This window comes from Xiphophorus couchianus, chromosome 12 (genome assembly GCF_001444195.1).
Source record: "Xiphophorus couchianus chromosome 12, X_couchianus-1.0, whole genome shotgun sequence".
Taxonomy (NCBI): domain Eukaryota; kingdom Metazoa; phylum Chordata; class Actinopteri; order Cyprinodontiformes; family Poeciliidae; genus Xiphophorus; species Xiphophorus couchianus.
In genome coordinates this window covers 1,830,242-1,857,337 of record NC_040239.1, presented here as the reverse complement: position 1 = coordinate 1,857,337, position 27,096 = coordinate 1,830,242, and the positions used below count along the sequence as shown (strand labels likewise).

Genomic DNA, 27,096 nt, shown 5'->3' with positions numbered 1-27,096 from the left:
GCTGGAGGGACTATGTCTCTCGGCTGGCCTGGGAACGCCTCGGGATTCCCCCGGAGGAGCTGGAAGAAGTGGCTGGGGAGAGGGAAGTCTGGGCCTCCCTTCTGAAGCTGCTACCCCCGCGACCCGACCTCGGATAAGCGGAAGAAGATGGATGGATGGATGGATGGATGTAAAAAGACAATTTCACTTTTAATTTACAGTAAAGTTTACAGTAAAGGTACAACATATAGCAGCTGGGTTTTTTTATTAAAGATAATAATTATACTAGGATTTTCTTCACAGTTCATAAATTTACTCAAATTAGAGACTAGATTTTTATACACTTTTTAGTTTGTGATTAGAAGCTTCAGTCAAAACTCGCTTTATTTTAAGGCTTATTTTGGGGGACTTTTCTCAACAGCCTAATTATTATTTTAATATTGTTGAATAACTTACCTTTTTATTTCATAATGTGTTATTTATACAGCCACGTTGAGCAGAACAGATTTAAATTCAATCTTCAAGTTAAATAAAACAGAATAAATAAAACAATAAAATTAGAGCTCACCGCTCAAAGTGTGGCTCTGCTGCCACCTGCTGGACTAAATGTTACATTACAGCTGGAATCAGAAATGTCGTTTCTTCATTGCTGCAGGTTTCTTTCTCTACATTACTTGACTTTTGTGTTTTTTGGCTGTTCGTGTCTGTTTGGTGTCAAACTCAGTTATTTAGTAAAAATAAAAACTAAACGATCGGAGACATTAGCACCTTTCACACCTGAAATGTTTTGCCTGAATTTTCTGTTATTTTTAGTAAAAATGCTGAATCACATAACTTTTTCTAAGAGGATAAATATTTTTGTGTCCTGCAAATATAAGAAATATGAGACCATTTTCACTAAAAAGTGTTTTCTTTCATGGAAGATTTACTAAAGTGGTGTCCAAAGTGTGGCCCGGGGGCTATTTGTGGCCCATGGAATGTGTTTGAGTGGCCCTTGATTTACTCTTCAGAAAAGCTGATGCAAATGAACTTTTAGTAATTTCTGTAGGATTAGACTTTCAAATGTATGTCTAAAATGGAAAATACTACAGTTGTTCCATTGGATCAGTGACGGTACTGAATGACCTTCAGTAAGTAGAAACGTTAAAACAGAGAATCTAACAACAGAGAGGTGTGGATGTGAAAGCAGGTGTTATTTTTTAGACCCCAGGCGGCTCAGATTTGCTGTCAGTGGAAAAATAGATGCGCTTGCTGGTGGTGGACACTGTGAGGCGCTAGTGCTCCTCTGGCGCAGGACGGGACAGACGGGGATGAACGACTCCACAGCCTCCTTCACCTGAACACAGGACACAGAGCAACGTGGTCAGCAGCGTCAAAGGAAACCAATCATGAAAAATTCACATTTTTAATACTTTTTGAGTCTGAGCTGCTTCTATAAAATGTACAAACACTTAAAAAATACCGAGCCGTTTTATGGCAGTAAGATCATGTTTTTGGATGTTTCATGAGCTGTTTCATAAAAACGTTCCTATTGTCGCAGTGAGTACTGCGCTGTCACCTAGCAACTCAAGTGGAGCTCCAGCACATTTGGTCAGCTGGTTTTACCGTTGTGTGTACAATGGCTGCCAGAAAGGAAAAGTGTTTTGTTGCTGACTTACCATCCAGAAACCACTTGCTGCATTCTTATTGATTGTGCGGGAGGTTCCACTTCTGCTTTTCAAACATGCGTAGTTGTATAATTGCACATCTGTTTGCAGTCATTCTCACATGGGAGTGTAAACGTTAAGGTGAGGGGCGTGGCCAGCAGGATTTTAATTTGAAAAAAACTCACCACACTAAGATCTCATTATCTAAGAATGATTTTGTGCCAAAAATGCAGCGAACATGTTTAGTAACCCTGACTTGTCCCCGTACCTGCAGGAGGGCCTGGGCTGCGTTCTGCAGGTCCTTCCTGTTCACACACAGGCTGAGCTCCTGCGCCGCTTCAAACAGGCTCAACGCTTCGCCCTCCAGATTCTCACCGCTCACAGTCAGGCTGGTCAGACTTTCCTCCAGGCTAAAAACAAACCGAACAGACATTCCTGTCTGTAAGGCTGAAACAATTCATCGATTCTTGAAATAATCGTCAACTAATTTTGTAATTGGTTAATGTTTAAAAAATCTAAAGAGGCAATTTGCTGAAAGAACAACACACTCTGAGCAATAAGTAAGCCAGAACTGTACAGAAAATATATACATTTTACATTTCACTGCACAAACAAAAAAACATCGTACCCAGTAGTTTTGGTCTAGTTTCTAGTGCAGATAAATTTCTACATTTGAAATAAGACAATATTTACTTATAAGATACTTTTCAACAATATATAGGAGCTTGTTTTAACAAAATAAAAAATATTGATTATTGATTAAAAAAGTACAAGTTCAGATTATCTGGCAGATTATTTCACTTATAACAAGACATGTTACAAGGTTCAGCTGCAGATGCATCCTTTGCTACAAATGATCAAGCGTTCACTAAAGGAAGGCTTTGTTGTTGCATTTTAGGCAATAATGTGTTTATTTTTATTTAAAATTAATTATGTGCTTATTTGCATCTCATAATGTATTTCTAATATTAAACAAAGAAAACTGAAACCGTTACATGGAAAATTGGCAGAAGGTGCCAATTGTTTTTATCCTATTAATCACCAGAATAATCAATTAATCATCAGTGTAATCGATTGATTGTCAGAATAAGTAATTAGGCATCAAAATAATTGATAAATCATCAGAATAATCGATTACTAAACCACTGGTTAGTCTCTTGGAGGTTTTATCTGTTGGTGGCGGTTCTGCTAACCTCTTCTCTGGATCAGAAGAAGATTCCCAGACCCGGATGGTTTCCGTCAGCTCGTCTTGGAGCGACTGGCCCTTGGCGCTGGACAGAACCTGGGCCACGGTGCTGCCGGGGAACAGGTTCATCATCATCGGGGGGATCTGCACAAACAGACACACCGTCATCAGCTATCCTGAGTGAAATGTGAAGATCAGCTGCGGACCTCCTCGTTGTCGGGGTCCAGGATCAGCAGGCGGATCAGGTCCTCTCTGGCGCCACTCAGATCATGGATCCGGCGCAGCGCCTTCGACCGGTACTCATAGTACGGACTGGCGGTCGGGTTGTACATGATGGCCAGGGAAAACATGTCGGCTGCGTCCTGGAAGTACCTGCAGACACAAACACACAGTCACTGAACCTGTGAGGGAGTTCCTGTGGGAGTACTGGTGTTCTGGTTCTGACCATTCATGGAAGCAGAAGGAGCCCAGAGTGCTGTGAATGACGGCCAGGCGGAGCCTCAGGGCCGGCTCGTTGGGACTCAGCATCTCCTCGGCCTGCTGGTAGTCCAGCAGAGCGTAACACCAGTCGGCCTGCCTGAAGAAACAATCTGAGCAAAACACAGACCGGGTCACAGAAACTCAGCAGAACCCAGCAGAGCCCAGCAGAAACCAGCAGAACCCAACAGAACCCAACAGAACCCAGCAGAGCCCAGCAGAACCCAGCAGAGCCCAGCAGAACCCAGTAGAGCCCAGCAGAAACCAGCAGAACCCAACAGAACCCAGCAGAGCCCAGCAGAACCCAGCAGAGCCCAGCAGAACCCAGTAGAACCCAGCAGAGCCCAGCAAAACCCAACAGAACCCAGCAGAGCCCAGCAGAACCCAGTAGAACCCAGCAGAGCCCAGCAGAACCCAGCAGTACCCAGCAGAACCAGCGTTTAAATAGCTTCAGATCAGATTAAACCATGGCTGAAATGATAAATCCAAATAATCGTGATTAATTAATTATTGAAAGTCTGTTTATATCAAATATGACTAAAACAATGGATTTTGTAATTAACGCCTTCAAATTGGGTCTCTGTCCCTTTAAGAAACTCTTGCTCTTTCTTCAGGAAGTCATCCCAACATGGCTCTTCTATTAACCCTTTAACTACGTTTTCACCAGCGTTGCTCTGAGCAGATGAGCAGATCCACCAGGTGTTTGCTAATTGCTGCTGGCTAGTCTGAAGGGGCGGAGTGGAGGATTAAAGGACAGGATAAAAGGATTTCTCAAACATAGATGAAAGAATCAAGGCAACACTCCAGGTTTGTTTCTGATGAGGGAATAACATTAAAACATGAAGGAAAGCTCAAAAAAGTACATTTTACATAACACTGCCAAAACTGTAAAACAATATACTGTATATTCTTTGCATTTAAGACAAAAACAAACTTCAATCGGTTCAAATTCTGTAATAAAAACTAAAATCTAAAGTACCTTTGCATCCATTTATAAGAAGTATTTTTTAGCTGCAGACGGATCCTTTGCTACAGATGATCAAATGTTCACTACTTACATTTTAGGCAATAAGATGTTTATTTTCTTTCTTAAAAAACAAATTGATTTGTTTGTTTGCATTTTTTAGTTTATGTCTAATATTGAATAAAAGGAAAAATTAGCAGAATGTGCCAACTGATCAGAATAATTGATAGATGAATTGATAAATAAGATAATAGTTAGTTTCACTACTAGATATTATTATTATTGTTGTTGTTGTTGTTGAAACAGTGCAACAAATACAGAGTTACACTAAATGTATCACAGTGGGGCGTGCCGTGGTGGCGTAGCGGTTGGCGCGACCTGTATTTGGAGGCCTTGAGTCCTCGACGCGGCCGTCGCGGGTTCGACTCCCGGACCCGACAACATTGCCGCATGTCTTCCCCCCTCTCCTTCCCTGTTTCCTGTCAGCCCACTATCATATAAGGGACACTAGAGCCCACAAAAGACCCTGGAGGGGTAAAAAAAAAAAGTATCACAGTTATAGAATAAATACTATCAAACATTTAAGTAAAAGAAAAGTCATGAGATTTTAACAAATGACATTTTGAAACAATAATTGATTTATTAGAAGTGTAACTCTGCTCGTTGGAGTGGAGAGCAGTGAAACTGGACCCGCTCTGATCCGGTTTCTCAGGTTGTTCCTGTTGGCTGAGAGTCACATGACTTCCTGCCATGCAGTCCCTACCTGGACAGGTACCAGCTCTGACAGCTTCAGGGCTCAGTGGGAACATTTAACTCAAACTGTGCTGCAGGTTCCTCCTGTTAAAGGGGAGTTTTTCCTCACACATGCTAACAATGAGGGATTACTGTAAAGTTAACGATTTGATAAATAAAATATATAAATAATTTGAACTGAATTAAATATTTTGACTCTTTCAGATTTCAATCTGGAGAACAGAAGGACAAAGATGTCATTTCCTGACTGTAAGTCAGGTTCCTGTTAAACTTGAAGTTGTGGCAGCAAGAACAGGCAGTAAAAGGATCAAATCAAGTGCAAAAGATGATTTAGGTATCAGAAGAGATGCCTGATTTGACACCAGCTCAGTAACAAACAGCGTCTTATCAGGTCCTGATCGTTGGACAGTCCCAGCTCACCTCCTCGGTTCAGGTACAGGCCGCCCAGGTTCTTGTCCTCCTTGATAGCCTTGTTCAGAAGCAGGAGCGCCTCGTCGTAAAGGCCTCTGCTGAAGCACTGGACAGCGAAGTCGTTGTAGGTGAGAGCCAGCTGGAGCTGCACCTCCTTCAGGACAGAGCTGCTCTCCTTTCTCTCCTCCTCCTTCGGCTCGCAGAGCTCAGCAGCCAGGATCAGATCCTCGATGGCCGAGATAAACTCCTTCAGACGTCGGTACAGAGTCCCTCTGGGGGAGACAAGCTGATTCAAACACAAACGAGAATAAGGATGTTTTCACACCTTAGTGACGAAGGTCACACTGTCGACTCGGTTGGACTGGAGATTAAAACTGCAACATTTGTTACATTTCCAGCTGCTGTGGTTCTTTTTTTCACTGCATTGAGTCAAACCAAACGAACCTTTTGAAAAACCTGTTCCCCTCCTCACCTGTGGGGGCGCTGCACCAAGAACCACTCATGGAAACAACACAAAACCTCTGAAGACGCTGAGTGCAACTTCCTTCTTCGTTTGGGAGGATTTCTGTTCTGTCTCTGGTGAAAGACGCCGAGTCATTTCTCCTGTTAGCGATCATTTGGTTTGCTTGTATTTACCCAGAATGCCTTGCACTGTAATCCATTTCCTGCAATCAAACTGAACCAGAGTTCACTTCAACCTAATCCAAACCTAAGCCTGTCTTTTCTCTGCATGATGAATTATCCAAGAAGTTATTGCAATAGAAGATAATTCCGTTTGATTTGAGGCAATTTTCAAGTATTGCAATGGTAATGACATAAAAATGCAAGAAGATCAATAAACTTTCAATTCTAATGAACATTTATCACTGAAAGTGGAAAACATTTTAAAAATCAACAATAAATAAACATAACAACAGAAACAACAAATAAAATAAGTTTAAAAGTTTCTGTAAACAAAATTATCCTTTAAAAAAAACGGCTATTTGAGACCAAACTAGACTGAAGACTTTAGTCATCCAGTGTTTGGATGAAAAAAAAGAAAAAACAGAAAAATAATAAATTATGCAAATGAAAATTATTGAGTTTGTTTCAATTTACCATGCGATCAAATGCTATATTTCTTATTGTAACAGGCCAGAGTTTGTTTTTTTAGTTTGACTGCACATTCACACTTCCCCCAAACAAACCGGACTTTCTAGGCAAACGGACTGGAGTTGGATCAAAGTGAACTGGACTGGGGTGAACGTTGCACCAATAGAAACCTTCTGGTTCCAGATGATCCCACCTGAACAGGTAGAGCTGTCCGTTCTCCGGATTGCTCTCCAGGGCGGCGTTGATCAGGCAGAGCGCCTCCTGCAGTTGGCCTGACAGCATCCTGATCACCGCCTGCTGCCTGTTCTCCTCGCCGGCCTCCTTCAGGTGCTGCTGCATCGCTTTGGCCTGCTGGCTCTCCGGGTCCAACTCCAGCGCTGACCGCAGGTCTCGGAGACAACAGGCTGTCTGACGAAAGGCAGAATCCTGAGGTTAGGGCTGAAAATATTCACACCACTGAATTAAAAAAAACCTTTTTAAATCAAACCCAGTTTTTGTAATAAAATCATACAAAACATGAGAAGCATTATCAGGAAGTTCAGCTTTTAACTTCAACTGTATAAAACAAAGACAAAAATAAGTGATGGGACTTGTTTACATTTTTTTTTGTTTACAGAAAAATGGCTTTCCATCGCCATTAGCATAGCTGTTAGCATGGCTGTTAGCAGATGCTATCGGAAGCAGCTTGTGCGTCAGATTTACGGATGTACCAGAAACGTAGCGGAACGTATGTAAGTAAAAATAGCAATTAATTATGTTTTAAATTTGGACTTCTTAAAGCTATGTAATTATTTAATCTAAATTAACACACGGACGTCCCTGTTGTAATATAAATGCTAGCATGTGATTTTCCATGGTCACTGACATGTTCAACAGGTTTTCATGTTTCTGTAAAGTAAAGCCAACCAAACTGTTGGAGAAATGAAAGCTGGCCTCCAGATTCATGTGACTAATGATTTGGTTTCAGTTGCTAATTATAGTTCCTAACCGTCCTGTTGAACCAGCTTCATCACCTGAACTGAGTCGACTTTTTCTCCACATAAAACAAAAACAAAAACTGAGCAGGAAGTAGGAAACTGTGGTGATCTGCCCCTCAGCTTCTGGCCAAAAATGACAGAAATTTGGTGAAAATTATTGCAAACATATCGGAAAAAAACACATTTCTGGTTGGTTACTTTGAAGTCAGAAGGTTGTGGGTTCAAATCCTGCAGTGCTTCTGACCAACGCAGGTGATCTGCAGCATGTGAATGTGTGATGGTGGACATGTTTCAAATGACCAGAGCAGCACTGACAAAATGCAGCAGTTTGGCTGCACAAATGTTGCACATAAAAATTTTATTTTCTATATCTTGATGAAAATTGACTTATAAGTTAGTTTTCCTTATTCCAAGTGTACTAAGACATTTAATCTAGAAACTAGATCAAAACTACTTGGTAAAACTTTGTTTTTACAGTGTAACCAAGTGAGACCAGAACCTGGTGAGACCTACACTGCAAAAATACAAAATCTTAGCAAGTATTTTTGTCAAGTTATGTCGCTAATTTATAGAACACTTGAAATAAGATAAAACTAACTTTTCAGCAATATATAGGAGCCTGTTTGAAGTAAATAATTCCTTAACATATTTTACCTACAACATGGGAAACATGTTTTGCTATTAGTGAAGTAATCTGATAGTGGAAGTAGAACTTTTCATTAATATTAAAAACATATTTACTTAAAACAAGATCCTATTTATTGCTGAAAAATTACTTGTTAGTAACAAATTAGTTACATCTTATTTAAATTGTACTGAGATATTTGCACTAGAACCCAGATCAGAAATACTTGGTAGGATTTAGTGTTTTTGCAGTGCTGGTCTGACCTGGTTCCGGTCTCACCTGGTTCCGGTCTCACCTGGTTCATGGCCTTGTAAACTCTGGCTCTGAAGACGTAAAGCTCGGCAGACGGGCCCTCGGAGATGATGTGGTTCAGTTCCTTCAGACAGTCGTCGTGTCGCCCTGCGGCTGTCAGGCAGGCCAGGCTGCAACGAGAAACGCCACCCAAGACTGAAAACTCAAAACTCACCTGAAGGGTAAAAACCAGAATTAAACTGATTCTGGAGTGAAAAATAAAATGAGTTTTAAATTTAAAAAGAATGGCAAACTGTCTGTACAAACAACTAACTGACACTGCAAAAACACAAAACCCTAATATCTTTGGTCTAGTTTCCAATGCAAATATTTTAGTACAGTTGAAATAAACTAACTTAAAGTAAGATATAGGAATGTTTTTAGTCAATAATTCATTAATACTGATGGAAAAGTGCTAGTCCCATTTCCCTTTTAACAAAACATTTCTCCCAGGTTATAAATTAAATAATCTAGCAATTTTCACAAGTATTAAGAAATAATTTCTTACTGAAAAGTTACCTGTAAATCAGTTTTGTCTTATCTCAAGTGTACTAAGATATTTACACTAGAAAATGAACCAAAATACCTGGTGAGATTAAGTGATTTTGCAGTTGGTGCTTCAGGTCACTGCAGTACAAATGGTTAATGTGAATCTTTACTACACCAGTCAATGTAAGTGGGTTTAATCCCAGTAGACCAGACACATGCACAATATGTTTAGAATAAAAAGCATTGCATCTGGGAAATCTGGGAAATTAAAAAGTTTTGGAAAGCAATAAAACAAACTACAAAACATTTTGTCTCAAAGTTTTGTTCTATTTGATTAAAATACAGTAAAAATATTGACAGTATAAAAAATTAAATGAGTTTCTATCATGAAACATCTCCCTGTTTGCCATCAGGGTTTTTATTTTTCGATTCTCTTTTTGTTGAATTGCTCATGTTTGCAGCAGAGTGAGAATGAGGTGCTGAACCAGAACCAGGAGCAGATTCTGCGGACCTTCTGATTCTGAAGGCGCTGGCGGCCTCCGGCTTCAGCTCAGCAGCTTTCTCAAACAGGTCCAGAGCCTCCAGGAAGAGGCCGCGGTCGAACACACACTGAGCCTGAACAGAACCAGAACAGAACAGAACCAGAACTTCAGTCTGAACACAACAGAACAGAACCAGAACCAGGACGTCTGCATATGGTCTCCCTCTGACTCTTACTTAACATATAATAAACAGTAATTAATTATATGTAAATGACTTATAAATGAATTGAAAACATATTTATAAACTATTAGCCTTTCATACGAGGAGCTTTATTGTAAAATTGTACCAAACACTCAGTTTGCTGTTAAAGGTCTTTCTATAAGGTTGCAGTTTAGCTGTGGATATATAAACTGATTCAGATTGGATCTATGTTTTTATATCTGTCCCTCTCAAATAAACAGCAAATAAAAGTCAAAATGAGCAGAACCAGCTGGACTCCAGGTCAGAACAGAATTGGACTTAACTGGACTGATCCGTTTAAGATGCTAGCTGTCGGAAACCATCAGTTTTATTTACAGTAAAATAGAATAAATATTCCTCAGTTTTAAAATTTAAGTTGATTAGCAGAAAAATAAAAATTCAAAGCTTCTTTATTTCCCTAAAGAGAAATGTTGTTGTAACTCATCATCCAGATCTTTTCAAAGCTTTTCTGTGAATGGTGATGCTGAGGACCGGAAGGATCTCCTGTAGCAGTCAGTCTTCCATCAACTCTGTAGAGGCTTCTGACTGAAGACTGTCATGACATGCTAACAGCTCAGTTTCTGGGCAAACACTGCTAATCCACCTCGTTTGCTTTTGCCTCTTTAAATCTCTGCCTGACCGTTTGTTTAGAGGGATGTTGGAGTAGGGGTTACCATGGTTTCAACTTCCTCCTTCTCGCTCTCTGCATCCCGTAAACATCCTTTTAAACTCCTCTGGGATGACGGGTCGTAGTTCAGGTATTATTTATACTAACAGCTGAAAAAATAATACCTTGTTGCCATGGCTACACATCATAACAACTCTCCAAATGTAAAATAGTAAAGAGCAAAAATTCTTTCTGCTGCACAGCATCCAAACCTGAAGGAATAATTGTCCAAACAGCAACGATTCAACAAAAAGATTAACAAAAGTCTAGAAAAAGATATTCAATTTCTTTGAACAATAATAATGAACCAAAAACTACGAATACTTTTGAATAAATAGTAATAATTAAAAAATCAGTTCATATTTGCATCTTTTGTACAGATAACTGTGACATTAAAGTCTGGAAAGTATATTTTATTTCTTTTATTCTCGTTCTTTTAATGCAGTAAAAAAGTGAAAATGAGTCAAGAATCCTGATTCCTATTTAAGCAACAAATATTTAGATTTACATTGAGTTTGTCTTAGATGTTGTATTTGTAGGAGTTTCGGATAAATAACGCTGGACGTTTGACCTGCATGTTGTAGATGAAGGACAGACGAGCGTTGAAAACTCCAGGGTCCAGAAAATTGGCTTGATTATAAGAGTCGGCTGCCGACTGGAAGTCACACAGCTGAATAAAAGCCTCGCCCTGGCTCACATACAGCTCAGTCTGAAGCAGAAAAGTTCAAACACATTAAAAGTTTGTTCACCAAATCAAAAGCAAACATTGTTTGTGAGTTTTCACCTGTTCAGGCTGCAGGTAGATGGCTTTGGAGAAGCAGAGCACAGCCTCCTCATACTGGAACTTCTCCATTGCCTCTTTCCCTTTAATAAAACTGAAATGAAAAACTTTAATTATTGCCTAAAAGCATCAGATTATATGATCAGATGTTGCACATATTATTGGTATAAATCATCGACAGGTTTAATTGTATTATCTTTTAGGAATTGATTTCAGTAAATACTCGGTACTTCGGTAGATACTCTGGCAGTGAATTTGTTTCTTCTGCAGATTGTGTTAGTAATTGATTTTGTCCTCACTGCTCTGCAGCTTTGCTCCGAATGATTTTGTCCGGATTCAGTTTTGGTTTTAGAAAGCGATGTTCTCTGACTGCCACAAGCCGATCACTGAAGCCCACGAAGGTGCTTTTTCTCCTGGCCCGTTCCAGCTTCTCCTCAGACACGGCGGTGGGGAAAACACTTTGTTCATCTTCATCCTGATAGACAGCAGAGGACGGAACATATGGCAAACAAATAAAGACAAGAAATTTATCCCAATATTTAATTAGCTGCCTCTTTGTTTCACCTTCTAACCAGGCTTCTCTTAGACGAAAATAAAACAAATCAACTAAAATATTATTATAAAATCTCTTTCCATTTAAAATAAATGAAATTAGAATGGAAAAGATAAAATTGTTATTATATTTAATTTAGTTTTATAATAATATAAAATAAAGTTAATTAAAACAAAAGTAAGATAATGCATAAAAGTTAAAGCAACCAAATGAAAAATGACTGAACAAAAATATGCTAGATTGAAATTAAAAACAAAAATTAAATATACCAACAAAAAAAAAATGATTCAGTTAAAAAGTTTTGACTTGATTTGAATATAGTGATTGAGTTACGAAACCTAGCAGTTATCAAACTGAAAAAAGCTATTTTATCTTTATTTACGTTGTTTGTTAATAATTGACTTACTGTTTGATTATCTATCTTCTCGGACGTGTCCATGTTTGCAAAAACGCGTTTACCAAAGGGGAGTCACTCAACTGCTGCAGCATCTGCTTCGTTTCTTTCTGCTTCTGTTTCTATACCTTAACATTAAACCTGAATGTTTCCAAGGAAACCAACTCAAAACACCACCAGGGCTTTTATTTTCTTAACAAAGAGTTTCATCGCTGAGTCGTGTCCTTTCCTGTTCCGGTAACGTTTTTAAATAGCCGGAAGTGTCAAATTAAATCCACGAACTGTCATTTCGCTGCTAAAAGTCCTGTGTTATGTAACATAATATAGTAAAACTTTAAATGCAAACACATAGTCGTGTAAGAGTGAACAGTTGTTGATTTGTAATTCTTATTTTGTTGTGTTTCACTGCTAGCATCACGTTGCTAGCTAAACATGTAGTTAATGAGATATAAGAGAGAGAGAAAAAATGACTGGATATTTAAAAGTGGTGTTAAAAAGTAATTTTAGCTGTACAGTTTCCTGGGTTTTATCTTGGTTCCATATGTTAACGTATACTCGATATTATTTCAGTATGTTTATACGGTAATAAGCTGGTTTATAACACGTCTTTAATGTAAAAATCACCGGTAAATGTTTTAAAACGTGTACATTGAAACTCTCAACTATAACCAAGTCATAATATGTACTAACATGTAATAGATTGTGTTTGAGACTTTTATTTTGAAAGTCGTGTAACAGGCAATAGAGGTGATCAGCTGACTCTGATGTTAGTAAAGCAAGTTGTCAGCCGGTGGAGGAAGCTGAGATCAACTGGATCGTTCAGGTAACAACCGCAGATCTCATATTTGATCCCACGGCTTCATTTCTCTCTTTTGTTAGTTTATTAATTAACGCAGCTGCTGTTGTTTCTCCAGCAGCTGCAGCCTTTTCCGGCCGGTGGATTCATGCTGAGGGCGACCGAGAGCAGAAGGTGAACACCGGGAAGGATCGCTGCCGTCAGCATGGACATCCAGACCGAGAGACGGAGGCTGCTGGATGAGGAGGGTGGAGATGACGATCCTACCGGACTGCTGTCCGAGCAGGAGGCTTATCTCAGGTCAGCCTGACTAAAACCTATGCAGCCAGAATATCAGAGGACATCTGACCTTTTCAAACGGGTTTTCTGGACTTACAAAGTCTAAACAGTGTTTGTCAGCTCTCATCTTTGGTGGAAACGTACCTGGATGTTTCAGGTGCTTTAAAAAACACAAATCTGAGGCTTGAGTTGCACAATGAGTTGGTCAATTAGTTCTGCAGAATCTGGTTTTAAATCAGGTTTGTTAGAAAAGAGAAACACCTGAAGCGAACCATTTTACCCCGAGGACCAAGGCTGGGAAACACCCAACAATTTACATGAAATAACCACCTAGATTATTCTGCTGCGTTCAGCTTAAGCCATTTCTGCTCTCTGTTAAATAAAATAGTAGTTATGCTTGGTAGAGATAAAATTACGCGTTTCCAAAGTCCAAAATGACGAGTTGGACTTGCTTGTTTCGTCTGATCATCAAATCAAAAGTCAAAGGTTTTCTGTTTACAGGGACATAAAATTGTAAAATGCAGAAAATTGAGAATCATCAACTGGTTAAAAAGTTTCCTATTTTCAATCTCATCCACTCCAACAGAAACACGGTACTGGCTGCTGCAGCTTCCTACCTGCAGTCCAATGCAATACAGTTTATACACAAAAGTTAATTTATAAATCTTGTTTTCCTCCGTCTTGCTCCCCACTACCTGATCTGTACTCTGTTCATATTCTGGTTGTCTGGGTCTGGTGAACCTACTCAACTTATTTCTATCTTTATTTTGACTTTATTTGTTGAACACAAATGATCACAGCGTCAGCCTGGGACTGTGTGTGTCGGCTGTGAAGCATTTGGTATTTAAGCATTGAAAATGTTCCAACTTTATCCAGAAACCAGGAACACAAACGTCCTTCTATCAGTCTGAGGACTTTGTATTGATTTTGTTCATTTTAGTAACTTCATTTATGCCAAATTTAGAAATTTTCCTGCGCTGTCAATCAATACTACTCACTGTGCTAATCTGTGGTCATGCTAACCAGCTATGCTAACTAACCTTAGCATTCATGGCAGGTTATGTTGTGGTGAACCAGCTGTAGCGTAGCAGAAAGTAAGGGGGCGGGGATATGAGCATAAGAGTGATTGACAGCGCTTAAGCCCTCCTCCTGGCTCTGATTGGTTAGTTTCCTTTTAGGATTTATTTTAATACATAATTAGAAAACATGTGAAATTAATGGATGGCAATGGCCAGGGTTGACTGGAATGATGGACACTCTGGTCTGGATCGTTTCTGGTAGTGGCAGCATCATGCTGTGGGGACATGGAAGTTGGTCAGAGTTGGAGTTAAACCTGTTTGAGGTTCCTGTAAGACAATAACCTGAAACAGGACCGGGCGTGTCCAGACTCTGGTCAGCGGCCGCCTGCAGCATTTTAAGAATAATTCTGACTCATTTCAGTCTCCCTAGAATGGAAAATGTTGGTTACAGCACAAAGCATTTCTTTTTTAATATCACTGCTTTGCATTCTCTTTAATTTTCTGCTGAACAAAACCACATCTGTCTAGTGACTTTCACTGAAAAGCAGACTTTGTTGCATCTAAATCAGTTTTTATTTAATTTATTAAAGTTGGCTAAATCTAGCAACATTTCTAGAGGAAGAGTTCCCCAAATTCCTATTATTGCTGTGAAAATACTCAGTGTTTTCCTCTTTTTTTTTTACCAAATCAAGCCAAAAAGCATTTGCAAAACTTCTTTTAATAAAGAATAATTGGAAAACTAGATTTAACTTTTGGTTCTAAAGTGATTCACACAAATCTGGCAACTTTGTCTTGTTGTTTAGAGCATTTTCTGTTTACTTTATTGTTGAAGAAAACGTTTGGAAAACAATGCCTTCGATCATTTTCATATGGTAGAGTGGCCTAGTCAAAGTCCAGACCAAACCACAATTGAGAAACTATGGTAAGACTTGAAACAAAGTGGTTCTTACACAAAGTTTGAAAATTCTCCCTAAATAAAATAAATATGAACATATAAAACTGCACAGACATTTACAGTTCATTTAACCTGCTTCCTCTTTTGTTTCGCCCGCAGCAAAGTGAAGAACAGGAAGTTGTACCTGGCCTCGTTCGCCGCCGTTCTGGGTCCCATGAGCTTCGGGTTCGTGCTGGGATACAGCTCCCCCGCCATCCCTGAGCTCAGCAGGATTTCCGACCCTCGGCTGCGGCTCAGCGAAGTGGAGGGCTCCTGGTTTGGGGTACGATGACGCAACATCACATGGCTGGAAGCAGAGCCGACTTTGGGCTGCATCAGCAGCTTTATGTCGTCACATGCTGGCGTAAAATACTTATTACAGCAAAAAACAGTCAACCAGACACTTAAACAGGAAGATTTGGATTAAATAGATGGAAATTCATTTATTAACAAGGTAAAAGTTTTCAGATATTAGGTCTGATGAGACCTAATTGTACATATTTACATTTAGAACAAAGTACATAAAGAAGAGAAAATGCAAAACTGACTGTTAGCTGAATCTGGTTGAAGTCAAAGACGAAGATTTAGATAAATTATACAGTTTAGCTGAAAATTAACTTATTAATATTAATAAGTTCTGTTTAAAGTGAAGATTTGCATTGAGTTCATCAGAGGAGCGCTGAAGTTTCACGTTTTGTTTTTAAAGTCCATCGTAACGATCGGCGCGGCGGTAGGCGGCCTGCTGGGCGGCTGGATGGTGCAGAGGATCGGCAGGAAGCTGACGCTGATGTCCTGCACGCTGCCCTACGTCTTCGGCTTCACCATCATCATCGCCGCTCAGAACGTGTGGATGCTGTACGTGGGCAGGGTGCTGACCGGCATGGCCAGCGGCATCACCTCGCTGGTCGTCCCGGTGAGAAACGCCTGGAGGTTTTAAACCGGAACACCAGGAAATTCAATCTGTTCGAGCAAATCTGGAGCAGAGCGGCTGAAAAATGGAATAATCGATTCATCGCCTGGTCCAACACGAAGAGCATTAGGGCCAGACTAAGAGATTTATTTTTTAATTGTGAGAATAAAATCATTACGACAATAAAGTCAGCAGAATAAAGTTAGAATATTATGAGTAAAAATTATATTACCAGTAGAAGGTTGTAAAATTGTGAGAAAGAAGTTGCTTTAATGAGAAAAAATGGTTTATTTATTTATATGCAGTAGTATAGTATATTAGTATATTTATTTAGAAAAAGATGGTTCAAAATTAGACGGATAAAGATCAACAGAAAACCTCTACTGGGATTCATGGTTGCTGAAGCTGCTTCACCTTTTGATGGAGCGTTTGTTTAAAACCACCATTAGATTTTATTTTTACTAGAAAGTAGCCATAAATAACTTTTGAATTGCTTGTGAATGTGACAATAATTAACGGTTTTCTTCCCTCTTCCTCCTCAGTTGTATATTTCTGAGACGGCGCATGAGAAAGTCCGCGGGATGCTGGGCTCCTGCGTTCAGCTCATGGTGGTTTCTGGGATCATGGGAGTTTACCTGGCAGGTACGTCGCTGCTGCTTTTGTAACAATCGGGTCCAGGCTTCTGTGAATGATCAACGGATTCCTCTGATCAATGACAGAGTTCCTCCTCTGTAATCTGACGCCGGTCTGGCTGTCCGGTCGCGGTGTGAGTGTTTATCTGAGGCTTGTTTGTGGCTTTGATTGAAATGTTTGGAGGAAGAGGAGATCAGTTCAGCAGCTCAGCTATGATAAGATCGGATCCTCTCCGGCTGCTGCATGCCACTCATGTTTTCCAAATAAAAGCTGGAGTGTCCAGTCAGGTGGGCTGCCTCGTGATAGCCTGGCTGTGCAGAAAAGTTGATTATTAACAGAGCAAACACAAGTTCAGAAGGATAAAATGATGGATGCTGCCTGATTTCAGGGATCTTGTTCTGTTTTGTGTTAGAGTGTAATCAAAGTTTGAGCTGTTCTTCGTTGTTGTTTTCACTCTTATTCACAACCAGAACTCTGACGTAAATACGGATAAGATCTGGATTCTGCTTTTTCCACAGATAATGAAGAAATTTCATTAGTTTAATCTCACTAATTAGGTTAAAGGTGCGATGCAAACGTTGAACAGTGCACACCAGATAACCATGTGATATCTCAGTTCAATGTTTTACCAGATAAAATGGTAGTCAAGACAAATACTGAGTTTAACACAAAAATATAAAACTGTATAAAAATCTGTTTCTGTGGTAATTTAGACATTTTCAGAGATATTTAGAATAAGTCTGTGTTTTATGGGTTCTCCTTCTTCATCATAAACAAGTTAATATAATGTGATGGATAAAATCCAGTGTTTTCCTTTTTGTGCACATTAGTAAATTAGCTGCAAAACAACAGAACTTTCTGCTGGGTTAAAGTTTTTCAGAACGTGTTAAAGCGAACAACATGTTCATTGTCTTTCAGTTCTTTAGCTTCTGTTTGCTGAGCGACTCGCTGATGGCTCAACGGCTACAATCCTGGTTTATTTTTATAAACAATGCTACCTTCTGGATGTTTTTATGATTTCACCAAATTTCTTTTTGATGCTGTTCATCAAAATTGAATGTAAAACTTGTCTGTATCTATGGACACGACACCGTTTGCAAATGTTTCCTCCTCAGTGCTGGGACCCGAGGGCTCGACACTTAACACACAAAAATTATTTTGAATTTGGATTTGGAAAACCTGGAAAACCTGGAAAACGATTGAATCGACTTCTGTCCATATCTGTAGTGAGAAGCGTAATGTCTAGAAAAGTCATTTTGGCATCTTGACCTTTTTTCTGAAACAGATTCAGTGGAATTTCTCTTAAATCTTTCAAACATGTGAAGGGAGGAAGAGTTAGGATGAGTTTATGAAAGTGACTCATTGTCTGTCTGAGACTCTCCGGGAGGCTGACACGAATCCTCTGGATTAAAATGACCACATTAGCGTCAGACGCTGAATTAACAGCAAAACCGCTGTGGATGTCATGCACAGCAAAATTACACCCAACCAGACCCACTAAAGCTTCTCTTATTTGCACCAGTCTGATGGAAGCACGCTTATTTCAGCTGGAGACATTCCTACGAGGGTTTATTAGAGTCTTTAGATAGAAAGGGAAAAGCTGTAAATTTCCACACAAAAAATCTCTGAATTTTTCCAGAACAAATAAGAAAATTTCTGAGTCTGAGTCTGTTTTGTTTCTAGAAAATTTGAGATTAATCTAAACATTTCTGTGTTTATTTTCTAGCAAATTTTCCAACTTTTCCAGCTCAGAACTTTCCTTGTTTTTTTTTGTTTTTTTCCTGAAATTTACTCCTTTTTTTCTATCCACATTAACGGTAAGATGCTATCATACGTTCCTGACCAAAAGTAAACAATGCAATTAAATAATAATCAGTTAAGATTAAATGTTTCTCTGAAGGAGTTTGAACAAAGCTGGACTTTCTCAGAGCACTAACAGTCCACTACAGCTGGACGGAAAACACCTCAAATATATTTACTAAAATATAATTATTGATGTCACAGCATTTAATTACAAGGAAGCTTCACTTTGAACATTTTGAAATAAAATTTATTTATTTTTCTTTTATTCTTGGATGTATTTATCCTCTCTGAACATTTATTGTTTACTGAATGTTGTAAGCCAGAAAAATCATGTAATGATCCCTTTTATTACGTTATGTTATAAAGAGAATGATCATTAAATTGAGAGTTTATCCTCTGAAGGTCACACTTGTTCACTTTAGATCTTAGGAAAAAGTCCATCTGATGATCTCAGATTATTGAATTTCCTGATTCCTAGCAGGAATCTTTCTGTAACAGATCCAGTGATTCATTATGATCAAAACAAGTTTCCTTTTGTTTCCCTGTTGATTTTATTGTCTTGTTTTTGCAGCTTGACTCTTTTCAAAGATTTAAACAACCAGAATCTGAAATCTGTTTTTCTTTTCATCGTCTTTGTGGAAATGAGCAGCCTGTCGTCATCCGTTTCCTAAACCTGCTTTCTTTTGAGATCTTACATTTATGTTCAGGTACATGTGACCAAATCCAAAATGAGCTTCCATTAAAATAAGGTCAAACAAAATACGATGGGCAGCCCAATGTTACAGTAAAACAAAAAGAGTTCAGTTTAGAGTATGCTAAGCTAATCTGACCTAAGCTAACCTGCATCATACTGAGAAACTCTAACTTATACTGAGGTAGAAAAAAAACTTTTTTAATGGACAACTTTGTTTACAGAGTCTTCATAGTTCATTTCATTTGTTGTTTTGTTTATTTATTTTGGATATTTACAATGTTTTCCAGTTGCAAAGTTAAATGTTCATTAGAATTTAAAGTTTTAGAAAATGTTACTGTATTACTTAAAAATGGTCTCAAACCAACAATATCATCATTTATCGTAAACTCTGGGACAGTTTCTTGTCCAGCTAAGTGTGTTATGAATGGTTTTGTTTTCCTTCTGAAACGCCTCCCAGGTCTCAGCCGTGTGTCTGAACCCGTCCTGCAGGTTTGTTCGTGGACTGGCGCTGGCTGGCGATCTGCTGCTCGCTGCCGCCGTCGCTGCTGATGGTCGCCATGTGCTTCATGCCCGAGACGCCACGCTTCCTGCTGTCGAAGGGGAAGAGGCGGGAAGCTGAGGAGGCCTTACGCTTCCTGCGCGGGCCGGACGCTCCCATCGAGTGGGAGTGCTCCCGCATCGAGGACGCCTGCAACGAACAGGTGGAGTTACAAAATATCAGATTTACAACCTTAAAACCTTCCTATAACCATATTATTTCATTACTCATAAATCATTTGCTTACTCACACAATCCAGTTTAAGGAGGAAATTGTTCCCTGAATTTAGGAAACTAAAACTACATCAAAACCTGCTTTATGCGATGATAATGACTTCTATACAACTTCCTATAACCTATGGTTCCAAACAAAAACCCTAAAAAGCCCATCTCTATATTCTTTAGGAAAAAGGTTCATTGGATCCTTTGTAATTTTAGATTTCATAATTTATGTTTAAGGTTACTCCATGAGTCTGAGCGCTCGGAGCTGATACTAATTATACTCAGGCGTGTAGCATAATTTTCATGTCCTTCTTTTCCACAACACCAACATCCTGAATTATTTGAGTGGTTTTTATACCTCCAATCACACAATCAGACGTTTTACTGAATTTAAGCGTTTACTAGCAGGACTCTGACATCCTATCAATCACTCTCACAATTACACTTTGTTACAGAATTTAGGTTCCTGTCCTTCGCAGGACACCCTCGTCCTCACAGGTATTAGTCGGGCCCCTTGTCCCACAACAGCACCAGGTTCTAAACCTTGCTTTACATGTTAGAGCCTAGGATTCACACGGTTTATAAGGTTCCCAAAACCTTTGTCATTTCCCTTAACGCGGTGGACCCTCATTCACACTTTCGTTTAGAAGAAAGTTAACTTGCTTTCAGTTGTCTCTCCCTTCACTGAGTTCTATCAACCGTCAGATCCCAGCCGGTGATCCAGCCGACTCCAGTCCTGGAAAAGGATCTATAAACTCATTGTAAAGAGTTCAGCCGTGCACACGGTCTTTCTGGATTCTGACGCATCAGCTGGAATCCTTAGGTATATTGGACTCCAGCTCGAAGGACCAAAATAATGTCAAGTTTACAGCCTTAAAATAGATAACAGAAGAGAGAGACAAATGAACTGGATTTTACTGGCGAGGAGAAGAGAGGAGGGTCTGATTTTCAGTCTCCAAACTCGCTCTGAGAATCCTCTCTTGCTTCTCTTCCTTTATTTTGCAATCATGACATTATAATTTACATTGGCCTATTTGCATAAGGGGTGGAGGGAAACAAAACCCAGCTGCTAACACACAGTCAAATCTTTCTATACAATGAATCTTTCTGCATGTGAGGTCTCAAGCGCAGTTTCTGTATCTCTGGGTCACAAACTTTGACCTTTTAGCCTTTTGGTGTTTTATTAAGAGCAGTTCTTAGTTTTGTCTCCAGAGTGGCTGGTTTCTGCTTCCAGTCTGGCAGGTTATCAGGTTCCTGCAGACATCTCTCACAAAAACACACACAGGAGAATAATACGAAGAACCTCACAGTCCTTAAAGTTAATTTTGAGTATATATAGGATAAAAGATATTTACACTTCTAACACAAAAAACAAACAGTTTTTACTCCTTTAAAGGATCAATCTGAGATGTTCTCTGTCTGAATGTTTGAAGGATTCTGTCTTCTTCCAGGGTTCAGCGTTCCACCTGTCCGACCTGAAGGATCCCGGCGTCTTCAAGCCGCTGCTGATCAGCATCGTGCTGATGGTGTTTCAGCAGATGACCGGGATCAACGCCATCATGTTCTACGCTGAGGACATATTCGTACAGGCGCACTTCAAGGTAACACACACACACACACCCACACACTCTGCAGTTGCAGATACACAACCAGATGTTTTCCTCTCGTTAAGAATCAAAAATCTGCATTTTTCTTATTATTCTGAAATTTAAAAATACTTTATTAATCCCTCTGGGTTTAATAAAGTATCGTCCAACGGCCCTCAGGCAGTCATTGAGGAAGTTGTATTGTGGATTGGAATGTGGGCAGGAAGGATCTCCAGTAGCAGTCAGTCTACCAACGAATCTGAAGAGGCCTCTGACTGAAGACTGTTGCTGTGTGACCGTCTCATGACCGTCATGACATGCTAACAGCTCAACATCCAGGCAGCAGAGACGATATTCCACACTAACATGTTCAGGATGACAAGCTCTACTAATCCTCCTCATTTGCTTTTGCTACACCTCTTTATATCTCCATCTGCATCCATAAAGTCTCCGTTTCATCTCTGGGATTTCTTCCAGCTCCACAGCATCTAGAAACAGATTGAATAATAAACAAGCGACACTTTTACTTTCCACCTGGTGAGGTTTTGATCTTGAGACTTTCTGTTGTAAAAAAGTGATGCTGTGGGCTCAGATGAGAGTTTTAATTTGAAAATGCTTCAGCTTTACTGAATTTTAACTGAAATATTTCCATTGATTTCACAGGCAGAAGTAGATTTCAGTTTGAAAACTGGATTCCCTTCCTGATAGTTGCTGTTTTTCAGGAGAGCGAACTGGCTTCGGTGATCGTCGCTCTGATTCAGGTCATCTTCACTGGGATCGCGGCGGTGATCATGGACCGGGCCGGCAGGAAGGTTCTGCTCGTCATCTCAGGTTCTCTCAACAGAACCAGTTTTATTTCATCAAATCATCAATGCAGTTTTTGTTTTTTCTTCCTTTTTCCCCCCAAACTTTTCAGATATTTTCTGGCCTATTCCTGATTTTTCCAGGATCATAGATCCTTTTAATCTGATTGGATTAATCAGACTCTAGTGCTGTGATTAATTATGATTAACCATTATGTCTAGCTTTGTAAGCTTGAAATATAAATAAGCACGCAGTTGGGCAAGTCCCTCCTCCTGCCGCACTTCAACCAATTAAAACACAAACAATTATGTTTGTTTGCAGTAGAAAAATAGTTCAGGAAATGGCTGACAGATAGGATGGATTTTTTTTTCTAGTTCCTTGGACGTCCGCCCCTTTCCGATGCCGCCCTGGGCAACTGCCCATTTCAAAACCCGCCACACCAAACATAACTGAAGATTCTCAGTTTTTCAGGTTTTTATGTTCAGGAAGGTTTAAAAAACTTGTTTTAGGCGTTAATTTAGAAACTCTCCATTCATTTCCTGTTGGTTTTGTGTGACGAGGCGACAGCTGTTTGTTCTCATCCAAACTGCAAAAACACAAAATCTTGTTTTCTAGTGCAAATATCTCACCAGTAATTTTTCCGCAAGAATTAGGATCTTGTTTTAAGTCAAGAATTTCTTAATATTAAAGAAGTTCTAGTTTCATTAACAAATTAATTCACTTGTGAGAAAAATGTTTGGTTACAAGTCAAATAATCTGCCAGTGGATTTATTTACTTAAAACAAGGTAAAGGTAATTTTATTTATATGGCACATTTTCAGCAAAGTGCATCCACACAATCAAGCTCCTAATTCTTGCGGAATAGTCACTAACATGTTAGTTTTGTCATATTTCTAAGATATTTGCACCAGAAACTGGACCAAAAATACTTGGTAGTATTTTGTGTTTTTACAGTGCATCCAAGCGACGTTGATGTTCATGCACCGGTTAGCAACGCAACACAAGAACGTTGAACATTTTCAACCTCTGTTGCCGTCTGTTGTCTCGGAAACCTTTAATCTTCTGTTGTCGTTTGTTGCTCCCCATAATGCTCTGCTGTTACCACAGGACAGACACTTTTATGTGAAAATAGAGTTTAATTAACCTTTTTAATGTGAGTTAAAATCTTCAGGTTAATTGCACGTGCTAACGTTGACAGCCCTACTAAATTTGACTTGTTCTGATTGAATCCAGGCGTGGCCATGATGATCAGCACCACGGCGTTTGGCGTCTACTTCTACTTGACGCCCAAAGTTCCCAGCGGAGCGGCGGCGCCCCACGCTGACCTCACCTGGCTGGCTCTGGCCAGCATGGCCGTCTTCATCGCAGGTGAGTTCAGGTTCACGTCAGCAGGAGGATGTAAAGGAGAGCGTTGGTAACGCGTGTGGTTTTCAGGCTTCGCCATCGGCTGGGGTCCCATCCCGTGGCTGATCATGTCGGAGGTCATTCCCATCAGAGTGAGAGGGTTTGCTGGAGCGGCGGTGGTTCTCAGTAACTGGGGCATGGCCTTCGTCGTCACCAAAACCTTCCAGGACATGATGGTGGGTCAACCAGGAAAATGTTCCTTCTTTTCCTGATGTTTCCTTCAGCTACACCTTTTACCAGGACAGATCAAGGCTTCCTGCTTGGTCTAATTAGTTAACTTAGTTTAATAGATTCAGATCAGATTCTCTCATTTTCTTTACATTTTTTAAATTTATTTTTTTAGTATTTGCATTCTTAAATTTTTGTTGTTGATTTATTTTATGTACTTTTAACCTATTATTTTTGACCATCTGTTTATTTGTTTTTTCATGCTTTTAATATTTTTCATTATTTTTATTTATTTATTTTGTTTTGTTTTCATTTAATTTATTTTCATACTTTTAATATTTTATATTTTATTTTATGTATTTAGTGTTTTTAAAATATTTTGGTTAGGTTTTTTATTTTTATGCATTTCATATTTTTAAATTGTTATATTATCTTTATCTTTTATGCATTTATTTTTATACATTTTGTGTTTTTTAATTATTTTTATTCTTTTTAACCTAATTTTAATGCATTTAATATATTTTTAATTATTTTGATTTCTTTACTCTTTATTTATTTACTTGTTATGCTTTTTATATTTATTATTATTTTTTATTCCATTTGTTTATTTGTGTTTCAATATTTTAATAATATCCCAGTGGTGTTGATGTGAACGATCTGATTTGCTTCAGTTCATTCACAGCCTCTATCCGTTTCTCCGCCTCCTCCCAGAACCTCATAACCAGCGCCGGGACGTTCTGGCTCTTCGCCTGCATGTGCGGCCTCAACATCATCTTCACCATCATCTTCGTCCCGGAAACCAAAGGCAAGACGCTGGAGCAGATCGAAGCCCTTTTCAAAGGGACATCAGGTCCATGAAAGCCTCAATCATCGGACCTCAGGGGCCTGAACAGACTGCTAAAGTGGGCATTCAGAAAATATCCTCCAAGAACATGAAGCTAACTCAAACATTTTCTCTATTTGCGTTTATGACAGAAAACAGGTGAATATTTTTAAGTGATTCTTGTCTGTTTTGTGAAAACTCAACTGTATTTTATTACTGTATTAGTGAGGTGCAACCAAACTGCCAACGGAGATGATGATGATAAGTTGGACATGTTGGCTCCTGAAAAATATCATAATCTGACATCAACAGAGTCAGAAAGCTGTGAGGCGCCTGTTACTCTTCACTGCCCCCTGCAGGCCACAGAGGGAAGGAAGCAAAGCTTTAACGGCTTCTTTAAAGATTTCAGCGATGCGATGCAAAAACTTCACTAAGGCAAAAAGATGTCTGTGGAGTTTCTGTCTGTGTGTGTCCACACAGCGTTTTACATATTCTACCACTTATAAAAAAGGGTTTAATGTGATAATATATAAAAAAGATGGTTTTTGCTGTTAAGTTGATAAAATCTTTAACTCTTCCAACAAAACGTGAACTAAAACTTTTTCCTTTCTGAGTTTTTATGCTGCTTTTTGCTACATTTCTGTTATGATTTTCAGTTTGCTGATTTAAGCTCAGTGTTGGGAAAATTCATACAGGAAAATGTAAAACCATAAGCCATGATCAGGACAAAAATGTAAAAAGTCTCCACTTATTCATTAGTTTACACTAGAAACACTATTTAAAGTTTAAACGAGTCGGCGGGTGTTAGGTTGTACCCGACTGGTATTTGGATGTCATACACAGTTTTTAAATATTCACAGTGAATATTTAGGAGTGTTTTTATTTGATTTTACCACAAAATGTTCATGCTAGTGTCATGATCGAGTTTGAGCCTTTTAAATATTCAGAAACTATTTTAGTTAAGCTATTTTCATGGTTGTAGTTTTATTTTATGTAAAATTTGTGCATCAAAGTGCATAAATGCTCAAAATTCACCAACAGTATGTATTTCCTTTCTGAATTATTCTTTCACAGCCGCAACTGAAGGGACGTTTTAACCATATTTAACAAATAAATCACAGTAAGCACAATAACTTTCCATTTTCTCTTCCACAAGGTTCTTCTGCAGTTAGAAATGTCCTTAATAAGACTTAAAACTTTTGCACAGTCACTGTCTGCTTGAGGTTTGATTTCTATCTGTCTGATAAAAAATGCTGAATCGCCTTAGCAACCAGACTCAGCATTTTCTGATTCGCTGTGGTTTCTTTATTCTTATATGAATCCATTATCAAGTAAGTTGCAAATTAGCAGAAGGAAGTTTGTGTGTTTTGCTCTTCCTTTGAAATATCTGCTGAATTTTAAAAGTTTTAAATTTGGAATCAGCTCTGTTGATCCTTAAAGTAAAGCGGAACGGGACTTCCTAAAAACACTTCCTGTTTTTGCTTGGCTTGATGCCGTTTCAGTGTAAAAAAATAACATCTTGTTGCTGTAAGTTTTGCCGAGGAAAGAATACGATGTTATAAAGATGGTGGGAAGTGAATGCATCATGAGCTGATGGAGTTCCTGTTTACACTAACTGCATTTTTATTCAAAAAGCTGACATCTGTTAACTGTAACAACTACATGTGTCTGTTTGTACCGGTGTTTTATTCTTATGGTTTTATAAATTTAATGTTTTAAAGATGGATGCCTTGTGCTGATTTGACCTGGGAACAATTTTCCTTTGTTTCTTCACAGTTTGTAATTTTTATGTCCTATTTTTTGCTGATTCATCTTCTTCTTTGGTACAAAAAAATAGTCTGTTTTGTAAAGTCATGATGTTCAAAATTACTCGTTTCATATCTCCACAATGACAAAAAAATAAAATTTGTGATTCTTTTTTTGTGTTGCAGTAATTATTCATTTTCTCATCAAAAACCGAATTTGTGATTTTAAAAAACAAATATAAAATCAAATCTAAGACAAAAACACATGCAATTAGTAATAAATTGCAATACAGAAGAATTGAGTTCAACTTTTCAAAACAAAAAGTCTCATTCAGATGCAGTTACACCGGATCAACTAGGTTTACTCACAACAGTAGTTTTCCCATCAATCCAATCAGAAAAGTTCCAATTAGATCCAGATTCTGACAAATTATTTAAAAGTTTTCCAAAGAAACAAACAGAGGAGGTCAAATCTTCACTTTGATGAGCAAACACTTAAAATTTATATTTTTACTTTGATTTTGTACCATTAACCTGGACATTATAAAATTAAAATTAATAATAATCACATGTTGATTTTAAAGTAGGACAAGTATTTAATAAAATCAAACATAATGGCAAAAATAGATAACATAATTTTAAATTCTTTGCATTGCTTCTGTGGGACCCTTAACAATTATCTTAAAAAGTAATTAAGTATTTGGATAATATTTTGTACCTCTTATATTTAT

The 27,096-nt window shown here is 38.7% G+C and overlaps 2 protein-coding genes across 5 annotated transcripts; one reads left to right on the top strand and one right to left on the bottom strand.

The window, feature by feature from the left end:
- Positions 1 to 384: 384 nt before the first annotated feature.
- LOC114154777 (tetratricopeptide repeat protein 16) lies at positions 385 to 12,190 on the bottom strand. Of its 4 annotated transcripts, XM_028034177.1 has the most exons (13): positions 12,021 to 12,186; positions 11,361 to 11,536; positions 11,065 to 11,155; positions 10,852 to 10,989; positions 9,402 to 9,505; positions 8,406 to 8,532; positions 6,702 to 6,916; positions 5,426 to 5,688; positions 3,257 to 3,401; positions 3,018 to 3,183; positions 2,819 to 2,955; positions 1,894 to 2,035; positions 385 to 1,315 (listed from the first exon to the last, which is right to left on the bottom strand). In XM_028034177.1, the coding sequence occupies exons 1-13, from the start codon at positions 12,051 to 12,053 to the stop codon at positions 1,172 to 1,174; spliced, it is 1,881 nt and encodes a 626-aa protein (XP_027889978.1). In that variant the 5' UTR covers positions 12,054 to 12,186; the 3' UTR covers positions 385 to 1,171. The 4 variants fall into 4 exon arrangements, with proteins under 4 accessions (XP_027889978.1, XP_027889979.1, XP_027889981.1 ...); XM_028034178.1 differs by lacking the exon at positions 9,402 to 9,505 and having other exon boundaries at positions 6,702 to 6,912; positions 12,021 to 12,188; XM_028034179.1 differs by lacking the exon at positions 385 to 1,315 and having other exon boundaries at positions 1,904 to 2,072; positions 12,021 to 12,190.
- A 505-nt stretch (positions 12,191 to 12,695) lies between these two features.
- On the top strand, positions 12,696 to 26,539 carry slc2a8 (solute carrier family 2 member 8). The gene is made up of 11 exons (XM_028034199.1): positions 12,696 to 12,831; positions 12,932 to 13,104; positions 15,157 to 15,319; positions 15,743 to 15,949; positions 16,489 to 16,588; positions 19,566 to 19,777; positions 21,287 to 21,436; positions 22,144 to 22,252; positions 23,459 to 23,593; positions 23,660 to 23,805; positions 24,509 to 26,539. Exons 2-11 carry the CDS (start codon positions 13,010 to 13,012, stop codon positions 24,653 to 24,655), a joined length of 1,464 nt encoding a protein of 487 aa, XP_027890000.1. The 5' UTR covers positions 12,696 to 12,831; positions 12,932 to 13,009; the 3' UTR covers positions 24,656 to 26,539.
- Positions 26,540 to 27,096: the final 557 nt, after the last annotated feature.

What these genes read in the sequence shown, in the direction of transcription:
- slc2a8 (XM_028034199.1), top strand. Translation starts at nt 13,010, where the DNA reads ATGGACATCCAGACCGAGAGACGGAGGCTGCTGGATGAGGAGGGTGGA. An exon ending in TCGTACAGGCGCACTTCAAG is followed by an intron (nt 21,437 to 22,143) that starts GTAACACACACA and finishes GCTGTTTTTCAG; the next exon opens with GAGAGCGAACTGGCTTCGGT. An exon ending in CATGGCCGTCTTCATCGCAG is followed by an intron (nt 23,594 to 23,659) that starts GTGAGTTCAGGT and finishes TGTGGTTTTCAG; the next exon opens with GCTTCGCCATCGGCTGGGGT.
- LOC114154777 (XM_028034177.1), bottom strand. Translation starts at nt 12,053, where the DNA reads ATGGACACGTCCGAGAAGATAGATAATCAAACA. An exon ending in GGACAGCTCTACCTGTTCAG is followed by an intron (nt 5,689 to 6,701) that starts GTGGGATCATCT and finishes TGTCTCCCCCAG; the next exon opens with AGGGACTCTGTACCGACGTC. An exon ending in TCTTCTGATCCAGAGAAGAG is followed by an intron (nt 2,036 to 2,818) that starts GTTAGCAGAACC and finishes GTTTGTTTTTAG; the next exon opens with CCTGGAGGAAAGTCTGACCA.